General features: G+C 36.9%; 1 protein-coding gene across 26 annotated transcripts in view; it reads left to right on the top strand.

Moving 5' to 3' along the window:
• The window catches only part of GOLGB1 (golgin B1), a 95,741-nt gene that overhangs the window by 13,543 nt on the left and 55,007 nt on the right, over nucleotides 1-27,191 (top strand). For 6 of the 26 annotated variants that reach the window (XM_054481074.2, XM_054481073.2, XM_063662590.1 and 3 more), the window contains exons 2-10: nucleotides 10,998-11,095; nucleotides 11,958-12,110; nucleotides 12,627-12,779; nucleotides 14,892-15,020; nucleotides 19,533-19,649; nucleotides 22,155-22,277; nucleotides 23,421-23,534; nucleotides 24,786-25,188; nucleotides 26,971-27,086. In XM_054481074.2, the coding sequence (XP_054337049.1) occupies nucleotides 11,000-11,095; nucleotides 11,958-12,110; nucleotides 12,627-12,779; nucleotides 14,892-15,020; nucleotides 19,533-19,649; nucleotides 22,155-22,277; nucleotides 23,421-23,534; nucleotides 24,786-25,188; nucleotides 26,971-27,086 (1,404 nt within the window). In that variant the 5' untranslated portion in view covers nucleotides 10,998-10,999. The remainder of the gene's footprint in view (nucleotides 1-10,997; nucleotides 11,096-11,957; nucleotides 12,111-12,626; nucleotides 12,780-14,891; nucleotides 15,021-19,532; nucleotides 19,650-22,154; nucleotides 22,278-23,420; nucleotides 23,535-24,785; nucleotides 25,189-26,970; nucleotides 27,087-27,191) is intronic. The other 20 variants (XM_054481078.2, XM_063662596.1, XM_063662593.1 and 17 more) reach the window with 4 other exon arrangements.

Raw genomic sequence — 27,191 nt, 5'->3', positions numbered from 1 at the left:
GTACATTTCCACTTTAGAAATGGAATTAGCCATTTCTGTAAGAAAACCTTCTTTTAAAAACTTTTTTAAATATGGGAAAGAGTATTTCAAGACCCCAATCTAGGCACTAGAGATATTTATTGCTTCTCAGTTTGTCATTACTTTTAAGCCTTTTCGGTGGACAGAGCTAGGAAAATATGTGAACAAATATAAAATACTGAATTGTCATTTCACACTGATTGTTCCTATTCAGATTCAAAGATTAGTTTGTATTTCGGGGTTCTTAATTTCTTCTGTATTACATCTGTATCTTCTTTTCATAACTGAAAATACAGAATTAGTGTATCCATAATTACTCATTTGCTTTAATTCTACATTTCACATATAGTAATCTAGGAGTGATGATACTAATATCACCACCACAACCACTTTAGACGAGATCGAGTGTGTTCAGGATGGTATGGCCATAGACAACAACCACCTTTAATTATTGAAAACTGTTTAAAAATGTTTTTTATTTTTTGCATATGCTATTCACATTCTTCCCGATTTTTTTTCATGGTTGTCCTATATATTGTCAGAGCATATAATCAGTACATACTATGCTGTGTCTCCTCCAGTCTTTACTTAGTCTTAATTCTGTTAGTAACCATATATTTAATGCTCACCACTAGTTCTTATAATGATGTTTCTTTAGTCATTTGAATTGCCTCAAGTTTTGCCTCTAGTAAATTCTTTAGGAAAGGCTTAAGGGAATATTCATATTTCATGAATTTTCTTGCTTGTTCATAACATTTTGTCTGTGTTTTTTATATCTAAAGGTTGTGTTTGCCAGAAATAGAATCCTTGGCTCACTTTTTCTTTTCTTGAATATCTCAAATTTGTAACTCATTTTTTTTTTCTGGCAAAAACATTGCTGTTGAAAAATCTAATGCTTTCTTTTCTTTATCTTACTAGTCATATGATCTTTTAGCCTAAAGCCTAAAGGATTTTTTTAAGTCCAGTAATTTTACTAGAGTGTTTTGTTGGTCATTCTGAGTTGACATTCTGAGGTACATTGTGGGCTCTTTCAAGATGTAGTTTCCAATCTTTTTAAAAAAATTTTCAAATAAATATTCTTGGATTATGATTTTTCATATTTATGCTGTTTCTTTGCTTTGCTTTTCTTATTCAGGGAATCCTGTTATTTGTATTACTTATCTTCAGTATTTGTTTCTCGCAAATCCTACGTAACTCTTAATTTCTTACATTTTTTTAAAATAAACAAATTATTAGGAATTATTTCAGATCACTACAGAAAGTTTACTACAGAAAATTTGCAAAGATAGTGCAGAAGTCTGGTGTATCCTTTGCTTAGTATTCCCTAAGATTAACATGTGACATTAGCAGTGTACAAAATTAAGAAACCAACATTGGTACATTAGTATTAACTGAAGTCCAGACGTTGTTCACCTTTCACCAGTTTCTCCATTAATGTCCATTTTCTCTTCCAGGATTCAATTCAGGATATCATGTTGCATTTAGTTCATTTCTTTTTCATTTGTTTTTTAAATATGAAGACAATTGTAGAGTCACATGCAGTTGTAGGAAATAATACAGAGCTCTTTTATACACTTTGTTGTTTCTTCCAGTGGTAACATTTTGCAAAACTAATACATAATATCACAATTAGGATATTGAGATTGATATATTCCCCAGTTTTACTTGTATATTCATTTGTATATGTATGTGTGTGTATCATTAAGTTCTGCAGTGTTATATCACCTGTGTAGGTTCCTGTATCCACTGCCACAGTCAAGATATTGAACAGTTGCAACACCACAAGGATCCCTTGTGTTGCCTTGTTATGACCACAGTCACTTCCCACCCCAACCCCTCTTTAACCATTGGTAATCACTAATCTTTCCTCCATTTCTAAAATTTTGTCATTTCAAAAATGTTATGGAAGTATGGAATTGTATAATATGTAACCCTTTGGGACTGGCTTTTTTTCATTCAATGTAGTTTTCTGGAGATCCATCTAAGTTGTTGGGTCCATCAGTAGTTCATTGTTTTTTATTTCTGAGAAGTATGCGATGGCATGTATGTACCAGTTTGTTTAACCATTTCCCCGTATATACCAGTTTGCTTAACCATCTATTAATAGAAATAAAGCTGCTATGAATGTTTATATACAGCAGGTTCTCGTGTGAACTTAAGTTTTCTTTTCTCTAAGATAAATGCCGGGGAGTGGAATTGAGGGTCATAAGGTAGTTGCATATCTAGTTTTTTAGGTCATTTCTTTTTGATTTTTAAAATTATGCTTCATTTCAACTTTGCTTTTTTTAATGACATGGTTTGTTATATTTACTCATTTTCCTGTTCCTTCTAGTTTCATCTTCATTTCCAAAATGATTTTTTAAATTTTTCAGTCACTTCTTGTTTTCACTTTATTTCTGGGTTTTTCTATTTCTGGTGTTTATTTTTTCACATCTTATGTCATTTTTAATGCCTTTTAGTTCCTTCAGTAGATTTAAGTGCTTATAGTTTTGAACTGTTTTTTTGAGCATGGCTCTCTGACATGCTTCCATTTTCTGTCAGGATGTTATTATGATCGTTTTCCTCCTTTTTTTTTCTTCTAGTAATGTATCTGAATTGTGTTACTTTTCAGTTGCTCTTTTTTTCTTTTTTGAGACAGGGTCTTACTCTGTCACCCGGGCTGGAGTGTAGGGGTGTGATTATGGCTCACTGCAGCCTCCACCTCTTGGGCTCAAGCAATCTTCCCACCTCAGCCACCTGAATAGCTGGGCCTACATGCATGTACCACCATGACTGGCTGACTTTTTAAAAAAATTTTGTAGAGATGGGATCTTGCTATGTTGCTCAGGCTAGTCTTGAACTCCTAGGCTCAAGTGATCCTCCCACCTCAGCCTCCCAAAGTGCTAGGATTACAGGATGAGCTAGCACGCCTGGCCTCAGTAGTTCATTTTTAATATGAATTTAGTGTTGCTGAACTTTTAGAAAGAGATTTTATACAGCTTTTGTAACTTGATAAGGTTTCCTCTTGTGCTGTTTTCAGACATTGTTGAACTATATGGCAGCTGGATTTCTCGGATTTCCTGCCTTTCTTTCCTTGCCACTTTCACCTGCTCTTTATCTGGACCTCCTCTTTCCTTAGGCACTTAATTTTAATTCTCCTCTCAGCAGATTCTCCTCAGTGTGGGACCCTATCCTGCAAGACAGCCCCAACTCTTCAGTTCTGAGAATTAATAAAAAGGTCCAGACTGCCTTAGCTCTTTCAGCCCTCATAGGCCCCTGGCAGGTACCTGTTATTGGAATGGGAAGACCCCTCCTTGTATCAACTACTGTTCTGTAATTCGCTTGGCACATTTGCCAGTGAATGCCCACTGGCTCTTATGAGGTCCTCTTGGTGTTGTACTCCTCTGGCTTCCCTCAGTTTCCTCCCAGTTGAACACCAGTGACTCCCAGATCTTGTGACTGTTGGCGGTTTGTCTATATCCACGTTTATTTTGGGGTTTGTAGGAAACTTTGTTAAGTAGTTTTTTGGTAAAGGCTGTCCATGGATCTTTTGTTATCTAGTTGCTTTGTCTGTTTTTATGTGGGAATAAAAGAAGATACAAAATCCATGGGGCCCCTTGCTACTCCCATCTTCTCAGAATCCCATCAGTTGGTTATTTTGTTTTCTTTGTTCCAAAGTGGTCTGAAAAATCTGAAGATAAAATGATTCTGTTTGATAAGTTAGATTCCATTATGATTTTCTTTGATTAGCAGAAATCTATATGTTTAAGAAACTCTTTAGTGATGGTATTCATTTCCTTCATTAAAAGTTAACCAAAGAAAATATGATCTCTAAAGTTGAAAAGAAAGTTTAGAATCTGTATACTGCTGAATTGTGATTTTTTTATCCTGATTATAGCTGTGGTTCTCATGCCTTGAATAAAGTTATATATGGCCCTATGTACTCATGTATGACACTGTGTTGCCCTTCCAGTATTTAGATATGAAGTTATATATGATCCTGCACTGCCTTCCTAGGGAACAGTTCACTTTTTCTATTTCTGTCTCACGTATCTTTTCCAAGTGATGTGCTACTTAGATTACCCAAGACAACCTATTAAAAAAACAGGTATCTCTCATCACTTCTTTCTTTAGAACCATGGCTGCCCTAAACACTATTATTATCCCCAGTAGAAGAAAACTGTAGCAGAGCCTAGTTTCATTTAAGTGTTTATTTTGTACAATAGTTTTTATATTTCTTTCTGCTGAGGGTTTTTTTTTTTTTTGAGACAGGGTGTTGCTGTGTTGCCCAGGCTGGAGTGCAGTGGTGCGAATCTTGGCTCACTGCAACCTCCACCTCCCAGGTTCAAGTGATTCGTCTGCCTCAGCCTCCTGAGTAGCTGGGATTACAGGCACGTGCCACCACACCCGGCTAATTTTTGTATTTTTAGTAGAGATGAGATTTCACCATGTTGGTCAGACTGGTCTCAAACTCCTGACCTCGTGATCCACCCGCCTCAGCCTCCCAGAGTGCTGGGATTACAGGCATGAGCCACCACACCCGGTCCCTGCTGAGGGTTTTAAAAGCCAAATAACATTTTATCACAAAATGTAAAATTAGGCATAATCACGTAAACTAATGCTATGCACGGTCCAGTTCTATTTTGATTTTTCCTATCAAAGCATTAATATGCTTCTCATTTTCATGGACTTTATGGACTAGCAGTTGACACTGATCTGAATATGTAGCCTACACAGTGGTTATAAAAGTAAATTGATTTTGGAATAACTTTAGATTTACATACAACTTGGGAAGATTAGACAGACAGTTATTGTATACACCTTATCTAGCATCCTCTAATGTTAGCATTTTACACAACCATGGTAGGTTTTTCAAAACAGAGAACATAGGTGCAATGCCATAATCTAAACTATAGGTAGACTTCATTCAGATTTCACCATTTTTTCCAGTAATGTCCTTATTATGTTTCAGAACCTAATCCAGGATACTGCCTTGCATTTATTTATTTATTTATTTAGAGAGAGGGTCTCACTCTGGCACCCAGGCTGGAGTGCAGTGGTGCGATCTCAGCTCACTGCAACCTCTGTCTCCCAGGTTCAAGTGATTCTCCCATCTCAGACTGCCCAATAGCTGGAACTACAGGTGCATGCCACCACACCCGGCTAATTTTTGTATTTTTTAGTAGAGACGGAGTTTCACCATGTTGGCCAGGCTGGTCTCGAACTACTGACGTCAAGTGATCTGCCTGCCTCGGCCTCCCAAAGTGCCAGGATTACAGGCGTGAGCCACTGTGCCCGGCCTACTTTGCATTTAATCAGCATGTCTCCTTGTCTTCTCTAATCTGTGACAGTTTCTTAGTTTTTTGTTGTTTTTCATTACTTTGACAGTTTTGAAGAGTATTGGTCAGGTATTTTTAGAATGTCCCTGAATTTAGGTTTTCCCAATGTTTTCTCATGATTAGACTGGGCTTACGGGTTTTGCAGAAGAATACCCCAGAGGTAAAGTACCCTTCTTATCACATTATATCAGGGGTTACATGATATTACGATGATTTATCACTGGCAATGTTAATCTTGATCACTTGGTTGAGGTGGTGGTTGCCAAGTCTCACCACTCTGATGTTGCTGTTTTTCTTTTTTCATATTCTATTCTTTGGAAGTGAGTCACTAGGTCCAGCCTATATTGAAGGAGAGGGAATTAAGCTCCATTTTTAGAGGGGGACGTATCTACATAAATTATTTGGAATTCTTTTGTAAGGAAGATTTGTCTCTACCATTAATTTATTTAATGATTTATTTATATCAGTATTGACTGATGGGTATTTAATTTTTTATTTGGGTTATAATCCATATAATCCAATACTATTGTTATTTATTCTGTGACTCAAATTATTCTAGCATTGATCATTGGGAGCTCCTTCAGGTTGGCTTCTGGTCACATACCCCGTTTTTTTTCTTTTTCTTTTTTGAACACTTCCTTTCTTTCTGGCTCCCTGCCCCAACCCTAGATAGGCAGCTATTTCTCCAAGGAACCCTAGTTCCTTTTATTGGAGATTGGCATTTAGAAATCGAGATCTGGATGCTGGATGTGCTCATTGCTACTGAGGTGTTACAGTTTCTAGGACTGCTCATTGCTACTGAGGTGTTACTGTTTCTAGGACTTTTCAGTGGACATGGCTAGAATATATATTTCTCTGTAATAACTGATTATTTATAATGCATACATATCTATACTTATTTCTGCATGTATCTATTTACATATATATTAAAATAAACATGAGTTCATACTGATATCTCTGACTCTAATCCAGTACCATGGGGTTTATCCTAGCCTTCTTGCCTTATTTGTAACTTCTTTCACTGATAGTAAAAAACCTGAATCTCATTATCTACAATTTACTTACTCATTTAACCCTAGTGTACAATGAAGTAGTTTCAGAATTGCTAACCCATACCACTGTGAGAAAGAAATTTACCAAGTAGAGTACAGTGTTTATGTCAGTTCTTTTTGTCTTTATCCTTATAGTACCCAGTCAAAACACCATTTTTGTTTCTTAGGTTAGCCCTATCTCCTTCAGTGAGGTTATATCATATATTTATAATATAGTTAGATCTATTTGTCACAGTCTGCATTCCATTTTTGGAACTCCTGACATCCTGGCTGAAGTTTTAAAAAAATTGTATACAATTAAGTTTGCTCTTTGGAATGTACAGTTCAGTGAGTTTTGACAAATGCATATGGTTATGAATTTACTACTTCAAGATCATACAGAACAGTTCCTTCACCTTAAAAATTCCCTTGTGTTGCTCTTTTATATTCAGCCACATCTCCTTCCCTCAAGCCCTGACAGCTGTATTTGTGTGGGTTAATTTCTGGACTTCTTCAAAATGTTATATAAGTAGAATAATATCATGTATATCTTTTAATGTTTAGCTTATTCCATGTAGCAAAAGGCATTTTAGGTTTAAGTATTGTGTTGTGTGAATCAATTGTTCATTCTTTTGCTGAGTAGTATTCCATTTTTCAGATGTGCTACAGTTTGTTATTCATTCACTTGTTGAAGGATATCTTGGCTATTTTCAGAATCTGTGATTATGAGTAAACCTACTATAAACTTGGTTAGATGCCTAGGAGTGGGATTGGTAAATGTACGTTTAACTTTTAAAGAAACTGTCAAACAGTTTTCCAAAGTAGCTGTACCATTTTGTATTCTAATCTGCAGGCATTGAAAGTTCCTGTTGCTCTATATCCCTGCCAGCATTAAAAAATAAACATTTTAGCAATTCTAATAGGTAGGTAGTGGTATTTCATTTTGCTTTTAATGAGTATTTTCCTAATGCCAGATTACCTTAAGCATCTTTTCATATATTTATTTACCATCCATCTATCTTCTTTGGTGAAGTACCTATTCACGTCTCTTGCACATTTCTTTATCAGGTGTTTTACTTTATTGATGTTGAGTTTTAAGATATTTTTATTGTTTTAGATTCTGGATACAAGTTATTTACTGGATATGCTATTTGTAAATATTTTCTCCTAATCTATGACTTGTCTTTTTTTTTTTTTTTTTTTTCGAGACAGAGTCTTGCTCTGTTGCCCAGGCTGGAGTGCAGTGGCGTGATCTTAGCTCACTGCAATCCGTGCCTTCCAGGTTCAAGCGATTCTTGTGCCTCAGCCTCGTGAGTAGCTGGGACTACAGGCATGTGCCATCACGCCCAGCTTATTTTTGTATTTTTAGTAGAGGTGGGGTTTGGCCATGTTGGCCAGGCTGGTCTTGAACTCCTGGCCTCAACTGATCTGCTTGCCTCAGCCTCCCAAAGTGCTGGGATTACAGGTGTGAGCCACCACGCCTGGCTTCAGTGACTTGTCTTTTCATTTTCTTAACATTGTCTTCACAAAGCAAAAGTTGTATGTTTTGATAAATTTTTAATCAATATTTTTTATAATGTATTGTGCTTTTTTGGTGTCTAAAAGCTCATTGCCAAATTCAGCATCACAAAAATGTTCTCCTGTGTTTATTTCTAAAACCTTTACAATTTAAGTTTAGGTCTCTGATCCATTTTGAGATATGCTTTGTATAAGGTGCGAGTTGTATGTCAAGGTTCACTCTTTTTCAGATGTCCAATTGTTCCATAACCATTTATTGAAAAGACTGTCCTTTCTCAACTTAATTGCATTTGTACTTTTGTTAAAAATCAGTTGACTCGATTTGTATGTGTCTATTTCTAGGCTCTCCATTTTGTTCCATTTATCTGTGTGTCTATACTTTCACCAGTGCTGCCCTGTCTTGTAATTGTAGTGAGTAATTTCCACACTCCTTGCCTTTTCATATGTTTTAGAGTCAGCTTTTTGATGTTTACTAAAAGCTTGCTGGGATTAAGTTTGGAATTGCACTAATTTTATAGGTCAAAATGGGGAGAATTGATACTTTAACATTATAGAGTTCAAATGCATGTATGTGTTTTATTTCTACATTTATTTAGATTTTTTATGTCTTCCTCAGTTTTTCAATTAGTTTTCAGCATTCAGCAAATTCCGCACATATTTTGTTAGCTGTCTACCCAAGTCCTGCTCTGTTTATTCAGTGCTGTTGTAAATGGTATTCTTATTGGTTTCAAATTCCTCTTGTTCATTTTAATGGAAATACAGTTGACTTTTTTTTTTTCTTTGAGACGGATCAATCTAGGCTCACTGCAAGCTCCACCTCCTGGGGTCATGCCATTCTCCTGCCTCAGCCTCCAGAGTAGCTGGGACTACAGGCACCCGCCACCACACCCGGCTAATTTTTTGTATTTTTAGTGGAGTTGGGGTTTCACAGTGTTAGCCAAGATGGTGTCGATCTCCTGACCTCGTGATCCGCCCGCCCCGGCCTCCCAAAGTGCTGGGATTACAGGCATGAGCCACCGCACCTGGCCTGTAGTTGACTTTTATATAGTGACTTTGTATCCTGCAACCTTGCTAAATTCACTTATTCTAGGAGTTGTTTTTTAAGGAAAGTCTACATGGACAATCATTTTGCTAGTTGAGACAGTTTTATATTTCTTCCTTTCCAATTTGTATTTCTTTTCTTTTTCTTGCTTGTTGCATTGGCTGGGACTTCCAGGATAGTGTTAGGTAGAAGTAGTAAGAGATGACATCTTTGCCTTGTTTCTCATATGGTGAGAACATTCAGTTTCTCACCATTAATTATGATGTTGGCTGGAAGTTTTTTAAAGATGCCCTTTATTAGGTTAAGGAAATTTACTTCTTAGTTTGCTGAGAATGAATTATTCTTATTGTGAATTCATAATCATGAATAGATATTGAAATGTGTCAAATGCTTTTTCTCAATCTATTGATATTATGTGGTTTTCCTTATTTAGTCTATTAATATGGTGAATTACATTGATTTTCATATTTTGAATTAGCATTACATTTCTTGAACCCCACTTGGTTGTGTTGTATTATCTTTTTATATATTACTGGATTTAATTAGCTAATATTTTATGGAGTATTTTGAGTATTTTGTTGACTGTGACCATGAGGAACATTGGTCTTTAGTTTTCTTGTAATATCTTTGCCTGCTTTTAGTATTAGGGCAATGCTGGTCTGGTAAAATAAGTTAGAAGGTGTTCCTTCCTTTTCTATCTTCTGGCATAGATTATATAAAATTGATATTATTCCTCAAATGTTTGTTGTTACCTACTAATAAAGCCACCTTGATCTGGAGTTTTCTTTTTTTAGAAGGTTTTTAATGTATGAATTCAATTTCATATTTATATGTGTGTGTGTATATATATGTGTGTGTGTCTGTACACACACATGCACCCACACACATCTACTCATTTATATTCAGGTTCTCTATTTCTTCTTGAGCTTTTGGTAGCTTGAATCTTTCAGTGAACTGACCCATTTTATCTACATGGATGAACTTAAAAGTATAGGGCTATTTGTAGTGTTTATTATCTTTTAATGTATGTTAGATCATTAATGATGTTTCCTCTTTAATTTATGATGCCCGTAATTTGTGTCTTCTCTATTTTTTTCTTGGTCATCTTGACTAGAGTTTTATCAATTTTATTGATCTTTTCAGGTAATCAACTTTTGGTTTTATTGATATTCTCTATTTTTCTATTTTTATTGATTTCTACTCTGATTTTTATTTTTATTTTTCTGCTTACACTGGCTGTAATTTGTTCTTCTTTTTCTAATTTTCTATAGAAGAATCGTAGGTTACTGATTTCTGTCCTTCCTCCTTTTCTAATATATGCATTTAATGCTGTACATTTTGAACAAAGTTTATATTTAAATTTTAGCAAAGCCACATGGTTTATCAAGAAAGCTTTCTGAAAGAATGGGGTTCATTGGGCACATAAAAAGAAAAATGTTGCAGTATCATGGAGTTTATTTGAACAAGTGGGAGAGAATAACAGAGGAAGAAAGAATAAGACATTCATGTTTGGGCATGTGCCTGTAGTCTCAGCTACTGGAAAGGCTGAGGTGGGAGGATCGCTTGAGCCCAGGAAGCAGAGGTTGCAGTGAGCTGAGATTGCGTCCCTGTACTCCAGCCTGCGCGACAGAGCAAGACCCTGTCTCAAAAAAAAAAAAAAAAAAAAAGATAAAGAAAAAAGAAATTCATGTTTGTAAGTGAAACTACTATGAAAGAAGGGCATTAAAGATAAAAACTACCTTTACGGTGTATTTAACAATTATAGATTTAACATTGTATTTAACATTGTATTAATATTTAATGATTAGGTACTTACATTTTATTTTAGAAATGATGTTAGTGATGGTGATAACCTCTGTACAACTGCCACTGAAAAGAACAGTGTGTGACTACACTGTAAGTACTCAAATGCCTTTTTGAAGACATCATTGTGCTGCAGACTGTGTCTAATACAAATCACCTGTATGGTATTCTTTTTTCATTCACGGATGATATGGTTATCAATATAGGAGAAGCCTATGTTCATTTTGCTGATTCTTAGTTTTTCTTCCCCCCCTTCTTTTCCTACAGAAATGCTGAGCCGATTATCAGGATTAGCAAATGTTGTTTTGCATGAATTATCAGGAGATGATGACACTGATCAGAATATGAGGGCTCCCTTAGACCCTGTGAGTAGTTGTGTTCTGATTTAAACTGAAGACATATGTTCTGTGTTCTTCTAAGGAAAATAATTTAAGACAGAAGGGTGTGAGAAGCCTCCCTGGTACTAGGTGAAACGAGGATTAAGAAAAATATTGAAATTTTATAAGTGATCCTTCTCTTGTAAGTTTTTAGCTTAAAAGCCACAGTGATGGGAAACAAGTCCTGGATACAATTTGAAAGGGCTTTCTCGTTTGTCTCCCTGGGCCTTGTTTAGTGCCAGATTGTTTTAAGTCCTTTGTTCTCATCCTTGGCTATTCCTGTTCCACAGGAAAGGTCTAAGTGACAAATGAGGAAACTGGAACACCTTTTGGGTTTCAGAATATCTGTTTGCTTTATAATTTCATTTACCACTTCTCTTATAGTTTGTATTGTATTTTCTTTTTTTTTTTAAGATGACACAGATTGGCAGTATGTATTATATTTTTTGAAGTCCACATAAGGAATTAATAAAAGTCCTTAGTTTTCTGAAAAGACAAGAAGTAATGCTTAGTGGTTAAGAGAGTTTTACTTAACTACTCTCTTAATTTTAACTTTTGGCCTTTACTCTTACTGGTTTATGATTTTTGCTTTCCTTTATTTTTCTCTTTGGTAAAATTAGGATAATAATACCTTAAATGGGATAATGTTTGTAAAATGCTTAACATTTATAAAATACTTAATATATTGTAATGGCTATGATAATGATTATTATTGGATCACAGTTAGATTCTTAAGTTAACAAGAATATGAATTGGGCAAAACATAGAAAGTTGGAATGAAGAAACTCCTGTTAGAAAGTTAATTAATACCTTTTCCTGGTGCACTGGCAACTTTTTTCCTAAATATTAGGAATTACACCAAGAATCTGACATGGAATTTAATAATACTACACAAGAAGATGTTCAGGAGCGCCTGGCTTATGCAGAGCAATTGGTGGTGGAGCTAAAAGATATTATTAGACAGAAGGATGTTCAACTGCAGCAGAAAGATGAAGCTCTACAGGTACTATTGTTTTTATCCTTTCTTGTGGAGCATTTGATAAAGGACAGATGATACACTACTCACTTTAATTTTTGTCTCCACTTAGATTATTAGGGAATCTGATTATCTCCCTAGTACTGTAACCTTATGCCTACTGAAAATAACTTTTGGGTCGGGCGTGGTAGCTCACACCTGTAATCCCAGCATTTTGGGAGGCTTTCTTGAGGCCAGGAGTTCGAGATCAGCCTGGGCAACATAGTGAGACCCTGTCTCCACAAAAAAATAATTAAAAAAAAATTATCTGGGCATGGTAGTGGGCACCTGTAGTCCCAGCTACTCTGGAGGCTGAGATAGGAGGATCAGTTGAGCCTAGGAGTTAGAGGCTGCAGTGAGTTGTGATTGTGCCACTCCACTCCAGCCCTGGTGACAGAGAGAAACCCTGTCTCTAAAAGTAATAATAATACAAATAACTTTTAGTATGTGCTAGATAAGAGGTGAATAAACATTTATGTATTTACCATCATTGTTTTTGGGCAGGAAGAAAGAAAAGCTGCTGATAACAAAATTAAAAAACTGAAACTTCATGCGAAGGCCAAATTAACTTCTTTGAATAAACACATAGAAGAAATGAAAGCACAAGGAGGGACTGTTCTGCCTGCAGAACTTCAGTCAGAGGAGCAACTTTCCAAGGTATGGTGACTGGATATAGTGTATATTTCCTAAGTTGAAAAAACCTACCAATACAGCAGATCTTCACCAATCACAAACATTTAGGATGCTAAAATGATACAGCACTAAATAATTTTTTTTTTTTCCTTATAGAGCTTATAGTTCAGCTGGACTGTAGGCCACACACAGGGAGAATGAAAGGCCTACAGAAAACATGGATATGAAATGCCAGTTGTGACCCAGACTTTCAGGGATTAAAAAAGGCTTGCAGGAAGAAATAAGTACTGAAGTGAGGCATTTAGAGAGGAGGGAAACATACCTTTTGGAGGAGTTTCATCATTGATTAGAAGATTAAACTAGATTATCTCTAAGGTTTCTTCCAGCTCTGAAACTTTTTAATTCAATGACTTAACACAGAATATTCTGTGTCCTCATATAGTCATATAGTGGTGGATTAAAGCTTCATGCATGTGGGCTGAATCAGCTGAATTACCTTGGACTCTCTAAAAGGGAGGCTCTCTAGGTTTATGACTGCAGCCAACAAAGCAGTTTAAGGTTGGAGATACAGAGGAGGAGTAAGGAAAGTACTGCCCTGTGAGGAATATTGTCCCAATACTCAAATTTTCATTATCTTTCCTCTGTGGTTAAACTCCACATATTCACATTCAGTCAGCTATTTAGGGAACAAGAAACTTCAGTTTTGTGGAGAGTTTCGTACAGATTATATGGAGGCAGGCATATCACATGCATACTGTGGTTATAGAGTGAGCCTAGACTTCACCATGTGTAAGAAATCTTTTTATTTTTTTAGTTTCATTTTGTTTTACTCTTTGACCTGCTAGTATCCTTAGTTCTTGGGAAATGAGATTTTAATCAGTTTTCTAGGCACAACCCTTGGGATCGCTAGTTAGTGACCCAGTTCCTGCTTAGTCTTTCCTCTCAGGGGCTAATGATCAGAGAACATTACTTTCCCTGAATTGATAACCTTATTTAACTTCTTGAAGCTTATTTTAAAAGCTTTTCTCAATCTTCTCAAATAATTTCACCTTGATCCTTCTTTTCCTTTTGGTTTTTCCTCTGTCAGTTCTCTTCCCCTCACTGTGGTAGCACCAACCTCTCTCCTCATATTGCTTTGTTCCCTCCAGCTTCTCCTCAGCTATGGTGTCAGATTTTTAAATTATCCATTTTATACTCTGCTTTTTAATTTAATTTTTAGCTCTGAGACCTTAAAGCAGTAATGTCTTAGAGCTCATTTTGTTCCTCTGTTAAAGAAATGATTTCTAAGTTTTAGCAATCAGTCATAGCAACCCTTTAACTATTATATACTCAGTACAGAGCTAGGTATTCTGTGGAAAGTATAGTTGAAGAAATGACAACAGTCCTCAGGTGCTTGACTGACTTATGTGAAAGTATAAAAGTATTCTTTGTAATTCCAGTAAGCAGAAATAGCTTTGTTTAGGGAGTTGGGAGGGACTAAATTTACAGAGAGGCAGAATCTCAGTCTAAGGGAGAGCTTTTGGAAAAAAAAATAGATTATTGAAAAATTTGGATTTCCCCTCACTGGCCCTTTTCGGATGTTTTGCTTCTCACTTAACAACAGCTATAGTTTCCTGAGCTCTCTCCTTGATTCTTCAAGGCAACAAGACTTCGGGTTTTCTATTAAGGTTTATTCCTGCATGGCACTGATTGGTTTTGCCCTCAGAATAAAAGCTGTCAAAATGGGAAACTCGGTACCATTTCTTCCAATTATCACATCCCCTCCAGTATCTTCCTGCTTTTGGTTGCTCTCCAGTATTTTCAGATAGCTGTTTTCTATATTGTCCACAGTTTTGGGTTCACATGCTTGGTGTGAGGGGAAAAACAAACAAACAAACAAACAAAAAATATATATATATATATTTCACAGTTTATAGCTATTATGTGAGGGAGGGTAGGTCTAACAGGAACTGCTTGGCCATACAAAAACTGGACAACCCTAAGATTTCTTATTTGTTAGATCAGCTGGTTTTTCTTGCTCCCATCAGTTTAATAAAATTGTAACTAAATGGTTGTAAATGAAAAATTAGAATAAAATATCAAATATATATTAATTGTAATTCTTTTAAATAATGACTTTATCTCCTGCATTTTCAGCATGACAAGAGTTCTACAGAGGAAGAGATGGAAGTAGAAAAGATAAAACATAAGCTCCAGGAGAAGGAGGAACTAATCAGCACTTTGCAAGCCCAGCTTACTCAGGCACAGGCAGAACAAGCTGCACAGGTAGGGATGGAAGTTACTTCATAATCATTAGGTTAACGAATCACTAAAACCAATGGATTATTATGTGACAAATACATTTTTCTAGATGCACAATGGGTATTTATCTGTGTATATATCAGTCTCCTTCTTTTCTTTGTTTCTTCTTGTCTGGTAGTTTTATTAGAATATGCATTGGTGTTTGTCATTTTTAGTTGTTATTCATAGATACCCAGTATACTCTTTCAATATATGGTTTCACACATTTTAAGTTTGTTTTTTCGTTTGTTGTTTTATTTCACTTTAGGCATTCTATTTTTTGTTTTTGTGTTTTTTCTGTTTTTTATCTTCTATACTGCAATGATTTTTTTCTTTTCTATTGGATTTTTCATGAGTTCAGTCACCTCATTTCTGATTTTTCTAAATCTGATTTATGTTTTTCTCTCATCTCTGTATAATTTTTTTTTCTTTTCTTTTCTTTTGAGACAGGATCTCACTCTGTTGCCCAGGCTGGAGTGGAGCAGCATAATCTCAGCTCTCTGCAACCTCTGCTTGCCAGGTTCAAGCAATTCTCCTGCCTCAGCCTCCCGAGTAGCTGGGATTACAGGCATGCACCACCATGCCTGGCTAATTTTTTGTATTTTTAGTAGAAATGGGGTTTCACCATGTTAGCTAGGCTGGTCTGGAACTCCTGACCTCAAGTGATCCACCTGCCTGGGCCTCCCAAAGTGCTGGGATTACAGGTGTGAGCCACCATGCCTGGCCTGTATAATTTTCTTAATTTTTAAAAACTTTTTGAAATAGATTGCAATTTTGATTTTTTTTTTAGTGTGCCTCTGGTATGCTTTTATCACCTATAATCATATCATTCTGCTCCTTAGTTTTTAATTTATAATAACAGAAATTTAATTTAATTTAAATAAAAGAATTTATTTCTTACATTTATGGAGGCCGAGAAGTCTAAAGTTGAGGGACTGCAACTGGTGAGGGTCTTCTTGCTGATAGGGCTCTCAGTGGTGTCCCAAGGCAACGCAAGTCACCACATAGTGAGGGGGCTGATTGTGCTAATTTGCCAGCTCAGGTCTCTCTTCTTCTTATAAAGCTACCAGTTCCCCTTCTATGACAACCCATTAATCCATTAGTCTATGAATGTGTTAAGCCATTCCTGAGGTCAGAGACCTCCTGAACCAATCCTTTCTTAAAGGCCTCTTGTCATACTGGGGATTCAGTTTCAACATGAGTTTTGGAGGGGACATTCACACCATAGCCTTCCACCCTTGGCCCTCCAAAACTCATATTCTTCTCACATACAAATACATTAATTGCATCCCCGCAGCCCCAAAGTCTTAGCTCATTCCTGCACCAATTTCTGTGAGCCTGTGAAATAAAAACACATTATCTTCCTCCAAGATACAATGGTAGGACAAGCATAGGGTTCACATTCTCATTCTAAAAGGCAGAACTAGGCAAGAAGAAAGAAAGTAACAGACCCCAAACAAGTTTGAAAACCAAGAGAGTAGACATTGGGCCTTAAAATTCCAGAATAATCTTCTTTTACTCCATTTTCAGCATCCTCTGCAGGTACAGGGGTTGGGTCCCCAAGACCTCAGGCAGTTCTGTCCCTATGGCTTTGCTGGGCTTAGTCCAGCCAGCTCTCCCAGGCTGACTTTGCATTGCACACTGGTAGCTCTATAGTTCTGGTATGGCAGTGGTAGTCCCACACCATGGTTCCACTAGGCATTACTCTAGTGGGGACTCTGCAGGGCAATTCCGACCCCTCATTTCCTCTTGGCATTGCTCTAATGGGGCTTTCTGTGGTGGTTCTGCCCCGAGACAAGTCTCTGCCTGAGCCCCCTGGCTATTGATGACATCCTTCGATATGTGAGTGGAGACTACCAAGCCTCCACAGCTCTTGCTTTCTGTGAGCCTGCAGAATTAGCACCATGTGGATGTTACCAAGTTTTACAACTCGTACCTTTTGAGCTGTGGTATGAGCCATACCTGGGGCTGCTTTGCACTAACCAGAACAGCTGGGCTGCAAGGAGCAGTGTCCTGAAGTGGCACAGAGCAGTGGTGTCTCAGGGCCTATTCACAGAAACCGTTCTGTCCTCTTAGGGCTTTGGGCCTGTGATGGGGACTGTTGGGGCAGCCTTAAAGATTTCTAAAATGCATTCTGAAATACCTTTAGGGCCTTTTCCCATTGTCTTGACTATTAGTAACTGGCTCCCTTTTAGCCATGTTAATTTCTTTAGCAAGTGGTGGCTGTGCATTCTTGGATTCCCGTCCTGAAATCTTCTTCGATTCTTTACCACATGGCCAGGTTGCAAATTTTCCAATTTTTTTTTTTTGCTCTGTTTTCTTTTTCTCTGTTCACTGTAAGCAGATAGAAGTAACCATACAGCAGCTCAAGCAGTTTGCTGCTTAAAATTTTCTCCTGCCATATACCCTAGTTCATCACTCTCAAGCTCAGCCTTCTACAAAGTTCTTGGCCATATGAAAACTGGACAAGTTCAGCCAAGTTCATTGCTAATTTATAACAAGGATGGGCTTTACTCTAGTTTATGATACTTCGTTCCTCATTTCTGTCTGAAACCTCACCAGAATGGGCTTTACTATTTATATTTCTATCAGCATTGTGGTCACAACCGCTTAACCAGTCTCCAAGGAGTGCTAAGCTTTCTGTAGTTGTCTTATCTTCTAAGCCCTCATCAGAATCTAGGCTTTTTTTTTTTTTTTTTTTTTAGCTAGTTCCTCAGAATTCTTTCAGCGTCTGCCCATTACCCAGTTCCAAAACTGCTTCCACATTTTCAAATAATCATTATCAACGATGACCCCACTTGTCAATACCAATTTTCCTTTTTAGTCTGTTTTCTCTTGCTTATAACAGAATACCTGAAACTGGGTAATTTATAAGAAGTTATGGAGGCTGAGAAGACCAAGGGTGAGAGGCTGCATCTGGTGAGGGTCCTCTTGCTAGTGGGGGCTACTCTGTTTTTTTAATAGTAACTTAAATGGGATATGACCTTCATCCTTTTCTGTTCCTTATTTTTGTGTCAAATTCATTTTCCTAAACCTCTATTTGGAAGGAGGCTTGATTCAGGAAAGCTTTTCTTAACAGACTTCCTTTTTCTATTGTTTTTGTGTTATGTTCAAAGATATGGGAGCTGGATTTCTGAGATTTCCTGGCTTTCTTCCTTCTGCCCTTCACTTTGGTTTATGCCAGCACTGTCCGATAGTAATAGGTTTATTTGTAATAATTAAAGACTGGAAACAACTCACATGCCCATCAATAGGGAAATATTTAAACTGTGGTATATCCACACACTGGAATACTACTTAGAAGTGAAGAGGAACCAACTATACAACAATAGAAGGCCTTCATTTTAAATTTTGAAATGTGTCTATATTTATTTTTGAACTTGGAAAATAATTCAATTATAATAAATGTTTATATTGCAATTTAATTATTAGTTATGATTAAATTGGTATCAACTGTTACTAATACTGTCTGCATTAAGTATACAGATAAACATATTACAGTGTTATATGGGGTCTAGAAAAAAGTTAAACTGAATCAACCCATCGATACCAACTGCATGTACACTTGTTACTTGTGCAACACCTCAACAGTAACTTACATGATGCAACAGATAAGATGAAATATAATCATGCCAAAACAAAGTTGTGCTTAATGGAAAAATAATCTATATTTCAGTTTTCAAATTAAAATTAAATAATGTTAAAAATTAAAAGTATTTCTTTTTTATCAGACCCATTTCAAGCCCTCTGTGTCCACATGTGGCTAGTTGATACTAAATTATACAATATGTTTGTAGACCTCTTTCTTCTGTCTCTTTAATTCCTTTTCTGCATAATTTTTATTTCACTCCTGGCAGTTTCTTCTTAGTACAGGTTCATGTCTCAGAAGGGAGCCATGATGAGTCAGTTTTGAGAGTTCAGGGGGCCTAGCTTGCTCTAGCCCTTTTAGTCCTTCTTACTGTGCACCCCTTGCATTTACCTAGTATTAAGGAATGGCAAAGCCCTGCCACTGTTCTAAAATTGGCCAACTGTTCATTCCAGCAAATAAATACATTGGCTGTTTAGGGGTGTCCCTTTCTCAGAGCCATCAGATTTCACTCTTTTGCTGCCTTCTTTTTCTTACACAATGTAAGACTCTAATACAATGTAGTTCTTGTGGGTTTTGGTGGTTTGTCCTTTTTAGCTTGTATTTTAGGGTTTTTAGGACGGTCTGCCTAATTTTACTGTAAATGTTATCTGTGGTTTTTTTGGTTTTACTATCTTGTGCTGTCTCTATGTGAGGAGTCAGAGAAATTGGAAAATTGCCACTACTGCTTCTGTCTTCTTCTGACAAATAAAATTTTGATAATGCATGCAATTTCCTTTTGTGTTCAATGGAAACTAGAAGGAAATATGGTAGGCATTTAGGTCAAGCAAGAAAGGAAGGTCAAAGAATTAATAATGCTAATTCTTTTGCTTAAATAATTTTTTTTCCTTCTGTGTCTTCGGTTTGATAAGAGTTCTACAGAGATGGAAGAATTTGTAATGATGAAGCAACAGCTCCAGGAGAAGGAAGAACTCATTAGCACTTTACAAGCCCAGCTCAGCCAGACACAGGCAGAGCAAGCTGCACAGGTAGGGACCTCACAAAATTAGGATAAAGAGCCGTGAAGTCCAGTGGGTTATTACGCACAAGTCAATTCAGTGAGTCACTTTAAAAAATCTTAGTAGATAAAAGTATAGTGGCATGGGTATTGCACTAGAAATTAGAAGGATATGTAGTAGAAGAGATTAGGAGATGTGTGGTAGGTAAGTGTGTCGTTAGGGAATACCAGAAAACCTCACAATGTGTTATTTACCTTGATGAATTTTCTATAGCCTAATTGATGACTGTTTCTTAGTTCTGCATGTCCAGAAACTTAATTTTAATAGCAGACAGAGATTCAGTCTTTTAGGAATGGGCTCATGCTGAGTTCAAAAGCATTAAGAATTAGACCAATAAGTAAACCAAAAGAAATAAAAATAATTAGGTTCATTCTTTCCCAAAATAATATCTATCTTAATAGGAAATAAATTATAGTTAGATTACTTAGTGAGCCTGTAATGAGAAAGTGGTGTAGGTCATGTGATTTTATGTTAAACGGCACCAGTATGTGACATTCTTCTTCCCATTTTTTTCATCTGTCAAGACCAGACCATTTGGATTGGCATCCTCAACTTTTTCTATTTTTCTAGGTTTCTTGGTTGGCCATCTACTCCTACATGTTTATTTTTGAAATTGGGTCTCACTCTGTTGCCCAAGCTGGAGTACAAGTGGTACAATCATAGCTCACTGCAGCCTCAATCTCCTGGGCTCAAGCCATCCTCTCACTCACCTCAGCCTCCCAAGTAGCTGGGACTACAGGCATGTGCTCCCACATCTGGCTAAATTTTTTACATTTTTTGAAGAGACAGGTTCTCACTATGTTGCCCAGGCAGGCCTTGCACTCCTGAGTTCAAGTGATCCTCACACCTCGGCCTCCCAAAGTGCTGGGATTACAGGCACTGTAATTTTTTTGGGGGGGTGGGGGGCAGCGGTGGGGGAATGCTTATGAATCATGAAAGATTTTTTTCCCTGAAGTACCTTTGTACATAGCTAATTATCTATTAGGTGTTTAGTTTATTAATAATTTGTAGTATTAGTGGTGCCTTCTCTCTGTGGTTGGCCTACTGCTGTGTATACAGTTAAAATTGTATATCCTGAAATTCTTGGTTTTACCTATTAGCTTTTATTGTGTCCTTTTTAAATTTTTTATTATTTTTTATTGTGTCCTTTTTATGTATAAGCACTATATACAGTGCAGGATGAAGAAATACAAAATATGGTTTTTAACCTATGCGTTGCTAAAATATGGAAAGCCAAGATACATAAATGTGTTAAGAGATTCATCGTAACTTAAGGCTTTCCGAATAAGTGCCAAAGCAAGCAGCAATACAAACAAAATATTTTGGGAGGCGAAAGAGGTTACTGTGAGTATGACAGTTAAGGAAAATTACATGGAGAAGTTGGGATTTAGGCAAAACCATGATAGATAGATAATATTCCAGACAAGCTGAGGGAGATATTTCAGTGATGGGGAACGATGTGAGCAAAACTGCAGAGAAGGAAAAGAATATGGAACATTTATGGGAAAGGAATTAGAAATATTTGGCTAATGAAAGACTCCAGTGCCTACACACTTGAAACACAAGAGTCCAAATTCCTAGTGAGGTCAGAATCCAGATAATAAAAACATTATGAGGATTTTTTTTTCTCCTACCAAAAAAGAGAGCCAAAGTTTGATTCAAGGTGTCACAAACTGAGATATCAGCAGTAGAGGACCAATGCAAAATGGGCACGCTAACAGCTGAGCAGCATGCTCCACTGTAGATCTTAAGGAGATGAATAAGCAGATGCACGCACGCACAACCTGAAAACAAGACAGAAGCACTGATACTGAGTAGCTCACCATCAGTCCATTTATTTCCATTTCATTCTGTTCAGAGTCAGTTAAAAATGAGCATGATCTAGAAGGCTGCAAGTAATGACAGCTGAAAACAGCTGTCTGGGGAGGTCGTGTGGATTTAGAAGCACACGAGGTTCTTTGGTAGAAGCAATTCTTTGAAAATAAGATTAGAAAGATAGATTGGTATTTCCAGTTGTAGAGAATCTTGAATAAATGATATGTTAGTTTGAATTTTCACTTATAGGGCATGAGAATTTTACTGAAAGCTTTTCAGCCATGAGCAAGAAGTGTCCAGGGTTTATATAGAAATCAAACTTAACTTCACCTTATGTGTTTAATATCTTAATCTTTTTAGAACTTTAAAAAGTACACTTCTTGTATATTTAAAACATTTCTAGTAACCATGAACATATGATTTTTGATCAAAATTTATGTTTAGGCTAACTTCTGAATTTGAAAATAGGCTTTCTCTTGCATTTCGTAGTTACTGTCCAGCCTATCTCTCTTCCAACATCCTCATCCTTGACAATCAAAATTTCACTTTAAAAAGCTACTATCAAGTCTCAGTGTCTGTCTTGGAAAGTAGTCTGTGAGTTTTATTTGTGCAATATTCGGGGAGTGTAACTTGCATAGTTTCTCTGGTATGTGTCTTCAGTTGAGTTCCATGCAGCAGGTGGTCCGAGAGAAAGATGCCCGCTTTGAAACACAAGTTCGTCTTCATGAAGATGAGCTTCTTCAGTTAGTAACCCAGGCAGATGTGGAAACAGAGATGCAACAGGTGTGTTGCTAAAACTCAGTAGAATGACTGTCATTTTGGTTAATATTTAATCCATCACAGCCAATTTCCTACCCTTACCCACTGCTCTTCATTTGGTGTTAGTGTTTTCCTTATTGGCCTCTTTCGTGTCCTTGTCTTCTGTTGCATAAAAATTATTTATTTTTTCTTATCCTTTTCTTGCCTTTTACCCCTCTAATCAGGTTGTTGGTGCTCAAAAGCTGAGTTTAGTTGGTGAAAATTTATGTGGTAGTCAAAAATTGGTTTCTCTTCAGTTTCTGATTATAGCTACCTTTGTGCATTACACACCTAACCCAAAGCTTCAAATCAATGAAGTCAGTTTTAAATATTCAAAAAATTAGAGAAGAAAAAGAATGATTTTGAAGACATGAAGTCTTTTATTAGATCAGTAATTCTTTTCTAAAAAAATTTGAGTAGATTTTGAAAATTGACTTCATTGTATTTGAGTTCACCATCTACTAACTCAAAGTATGTGATTTCACTTAGTGTGTAGTGCAGTGTGGTACTGAAAGGCACTTCAGTGATACTTTATGTTTGATCTGTTTAATTAGATTGAAAATTAATTAGAATTAATTAGAACAGAAACTTTTAAGTTCTAAGCAATCTTTCAGAATGCACCACTAAATAAAGTTTTAGAATACAACATATTATTAAGTAGAATACTAATTGTATATGTGTATCATTGCTTTATTTATTCAACAAGTGTTTTTCAAGTGCCTGCCCAGTGCATGAAACTAGGAGAAGAGAAATGATTCTTGCCTGCAGAGAATGTTCTCTTGGGTGGGTAAGATGTGCATGTACCTATGCTATCTAGGTACAGGTTATTAACTGTATGATTTTGAAGGCAGATATGTGTTACTGTTTTTTCTAATTTTTAAAGAGGCTCCCTAATTCAGGGACTTGCTTGTGTCTGGGTCTGGTTGTTGGTGGTGCTCTGGAGAAGACATTTTGGAGAGTCTTTGTTGCTGCTGGATGGGGAGCATGGCATGCTGGTCTCCCACTCTTTAAACTGTCATTTTCAACACCCCAAAATTTAAGTACACAAATCTACATGACATTTTGAAAGATAAGCAAATACGAGCACTCATTTGTTAGCATATTATGTCTAAAATGTTTTCTTCTCAGAAATTGAGGGTGCTGCAAAGGAAGCTTGAGGAACATGAAGAATCCTTGGTGGGCCGTGCTCAGGTCGTTGACTTGCTGCAACAGGAGCTGACTGCTGCTGAGCAGAGAAACCAGGTACTGCCTTTTAATCTTTACTTCCTGTCTTGGTGGGTATTCATTTCCACTTTCGTTTGCTAGGCAGTAGATATAAAAGCCTACTTAAAGTCTTCAGAGAATTGATGCCATTTATTCATTCTTTCAACGAATGCCTCGTACTTAAGTGGTGGGGATGCAGTACAGTTATGAGCAAAATTAAATACAGTTCTTTCCGTCATGGAGCATACATTGCACTTCTTTATTGTTGCTCTTTCCCTTTGCCATTTTAGTTCTAGGGTCCTAGTTTATCTAGAATGTCATACAGATTGAGTATGCCTAATCTGAAAATCCAAAATGCTGCAAAATCTGAAACTTTCTGAGCACCAACATGACACCACAAGTGGAAAATGCCACAACTAACCTCGTGGAACAGGGTAACAGATCAAAGGCAAATATGCACAAAATCATTTAAAATACTGTATAAAATTGTCTTTAGGCTATGTGTATACGATGTATATGAAACAAATGAATTTCATGTTTAGACTTGGGTCCCATCCCAGGATATCCAAGATATTCCAAAATCTTAAAAAAATGGAAAACTGAAATACTTCTGGTCCTAAGCATTTAGAATAAGGGATACTTGGCCTGTATTATCCTTTAGTGAGTTTCTTTTTCATCAGTTACTCTTCTCTGTCTTGAATGGTTTTTGTGCTTTGTATACAGTCCCATCTTTTCTTGTTTTTGTAAATTGACCTTCTGTTAGATTGAAATGATCTTATTCTGCAATATTCCCTTGAATCTGAAGGTAATCAGTAATGCTGATCTGACTATAATCCATCCTGCCATTTTCTTTCTCATATTGTCCTGATCTTCATTCTCATTGAATTCCATTGAATTCCACTTTGCTTCTCCAGTATGTTAATTCTTCCTTACCCTTGCTCCTTTCTGTGTCCTATATGGACCCATGCTTGACAATTTGAACTACCTTTTTTCTAGCCCTTGGATTCCTTGTGTTCCTATCCTGTCACATCCAAGTAGTCTCATCATAATGCAGAATTGGTGCTACAGTCCACATTCTCTGTTTGTTTTTCTGGGTGCCTGTGTGCTGCTGGAGAAAGTCAGCCATCTCCTCTCTTCTTAATTTTCAACTCTCCTTCTTGAGAAGGGCTTTCTCTCTAGCATAGAAACATGTTCCCATTTTTTTCCATCCTACAAGAAAAAGCACTTTACAATGCTTGTTGAAATGAAATAATGTATTTATGGCTCATGAGACTTTGTCTTTTTTCTTAGATTCTCTCTCAGCAGTTACAGCAGATGGAAGCTGAGCATAATACTTTGAGGAACACTGTGGAAACAGAAAGAGAGGAGTCCAAGACTCTACTGGAAAAGATGGAACTTGAAGTGGCAGAGAGAAAATTATCCTTCCATAATCTGCAGGAAGAAATGCGTCATCTTTTAGAACAGTTTGAGCAAGCAGGCCAAGCCCAGGCTGAACTAGAGTCTCGGTATAGTGCTTTGGAGCAGAAGCACAAAGCAGAAATGGAAGAGAAGACCTCTCATATTTTGAGTCTTCAAAAGACTGGACAAGAGCTGCAGTCTGCCTGTGATGCTCTAAAGGATCAAAATTCAAAGCTTCTCCAAGATAAGAATGAACAGGCAGTTCAGTCAGCCCAGACCATTCAGCAACTGGAAGGTCAGTAGCTGATTGCTTTTGAAGTCCACGTCTCTACCATCTGAGTGGCTTGTATTTCATATTTTCAGGGATCTGTTAATGAAATCTTTACTCAAACCAATTGAACCAATAGAAGGACTGAGAAAAACAGCTCTTCTGAACTTCTTGATGCATTTTTCTTGCCTCTGACTGGCTATAATCTTTCTTAATATTATAATTATCATTATAATACTAAAAATGTGATAGTGGTGTTCCAGATATTAAATAGAATGCTATGTTAAATATGACGGATCTGAAGGATCCAATGACTGAAATGAGTAGGATTTGAATTAGTTTTTGGAAAACTCAGGCCAGATCTAGGTGCATAGGTTAGGAGACTAAATTGCATGGAGTCATCCATAAATCTAAAGAAGGATGGATCTCAATGCTTTTCTTATAGGTGAAAATCTCTTTTCACCTGATTTCTTTTCTTATAGGTGAAAATTTATCTTTTATGAAGGTACAAAGGAAACGTTTTAAAAATGTGTTATTATAAAAGTAATATGTGCCTCTAAAAAATTGAACATTTTAGAACTTTATAAATTAAAAAGTGAAACTTCCTCAACACCAATACTCCATCTCACCAATCCTCTTCCCCAAATTATAACCTTTACTAATAGATTGGCATAGACATAAAGGAAAGATCTTAGAAAGAATTAAGTTGAAAATTTGTATTGAATAACTGAACGTTAGCCAGACAGGTTTTTTTTGGTTTGTTTTTTGTTTTTTGTTTTTTTTTTGAGACAGAGTTTTGCTCTTGTTGCCCAGGATGGAGTGCAATGGTGTAATCTCGGCTCACTGCAACCTCTGTCTCCCGGATTCAAGTGATTCTCCTGCCTCAGCCTCCCAAGTACCTGGGATTACAGGCATGCGCCACCACACCTGGCTAATTTTGTATTTTTAATAGAGACCGGGCTTCTCCATGTTGGTCAGGCTGGTCTCAAACTCCTGACCTCAGGTGATCTGCCCGCCTCAGCCTCCCAGAGTGCTGGGATTATAGGCGTGAGCCACCGCGCCCTAGCCAGATGGTTTTGAAGGGCATCACACAAGACCAGGGTGTTACATGAGCAAGCTTTTCTCTTAAGCATGTTGATGTTTAAAACCATGTAGTGGAATCTTGGTGGGATCCATAATACCTAAGTCGAGAGTGAAGAAAACAAAAACCCTAAAGCCATTTTCAAGGGGGAAAGGGACAATGAACTTTTAAAAAATGCCTAGGGCCGGGCGTGGTGGCTCACGCCTGCTATTCCAGCACTTTGGGGAAGTCAAGGTGGGGGGGGATTACCTGAGATCAGGAGTTTGAGACCAGCCTGGCCAACATGGTGAAACCCCATCTCTACTAAAGATACAAAAAAAAAAAAAAAATTAGCCAGGCATGGTGACACATGCCTATAATCCTGGCTACTTGGAAGGCTGAGGCAAGAGAATTCTTGAACCATGAGTCAGAGGTTACAGTGAGCCAAGATCGCACCACTGCACTCCAACCTGAGCAACAGAGGGAGACTCTGTCTCCAAAAAAAAAAAAAAAAAAAAAAAAATGCCTAGGCCTATTTTATTTTACTTTTGAAGGAAGTGATTTACTGAGGTGTCCTTTGGTTCTTGAGAACATTTAACATTTAGCTAATAATAATGGTGTCATTGGCATCATAATTTTAACTAAGGTAACTAAACTAGTAAACAGCATACAGTGTATCTTTAGAAGATAATAATAACTATATTTCAGACTTGAAGCAAATATTACATTTATTTTTTTCTTTTCCTTAGATCAACTCCAGCAAAAATCCAAAGAAATTAGCCAATTTCTAAATAGACTGCCCTTGCAACAACATGAAACAGCATCTCAGACTTCTTTCCCAGATGTTTATAATGAGGGCACACAGGTAATTAAATGTGAACTTCTTATGAATATTAACTATTTGTCTTTGCTGTATCCGTACTTCGGTGCTCTAATGAGGATTTATTCCAGAGAGCTATATAAACCTTCT

The sequence above is a fragment of the Pongo pygmaeus genome, chromosome 2, assembly GCF_028885625.2.
Source record: "Pongo pygmaeus isolate AG05252 chromosome 2, NHGRI_mPonPyg2-v2.0_pri, whole genome shotgun sequence".
Taxonomy (NCBI): Eukaryota; Metazoa; Chordata; class Mammalia; order Primates; family Hominidae; genus Pongo; species Pongo pygmaeus.
The sequence above is the reverse complement of the archived record's forward strand: the minus strand, read 5'-3'. Positions and strand labels throughout refer to the sequence as shown.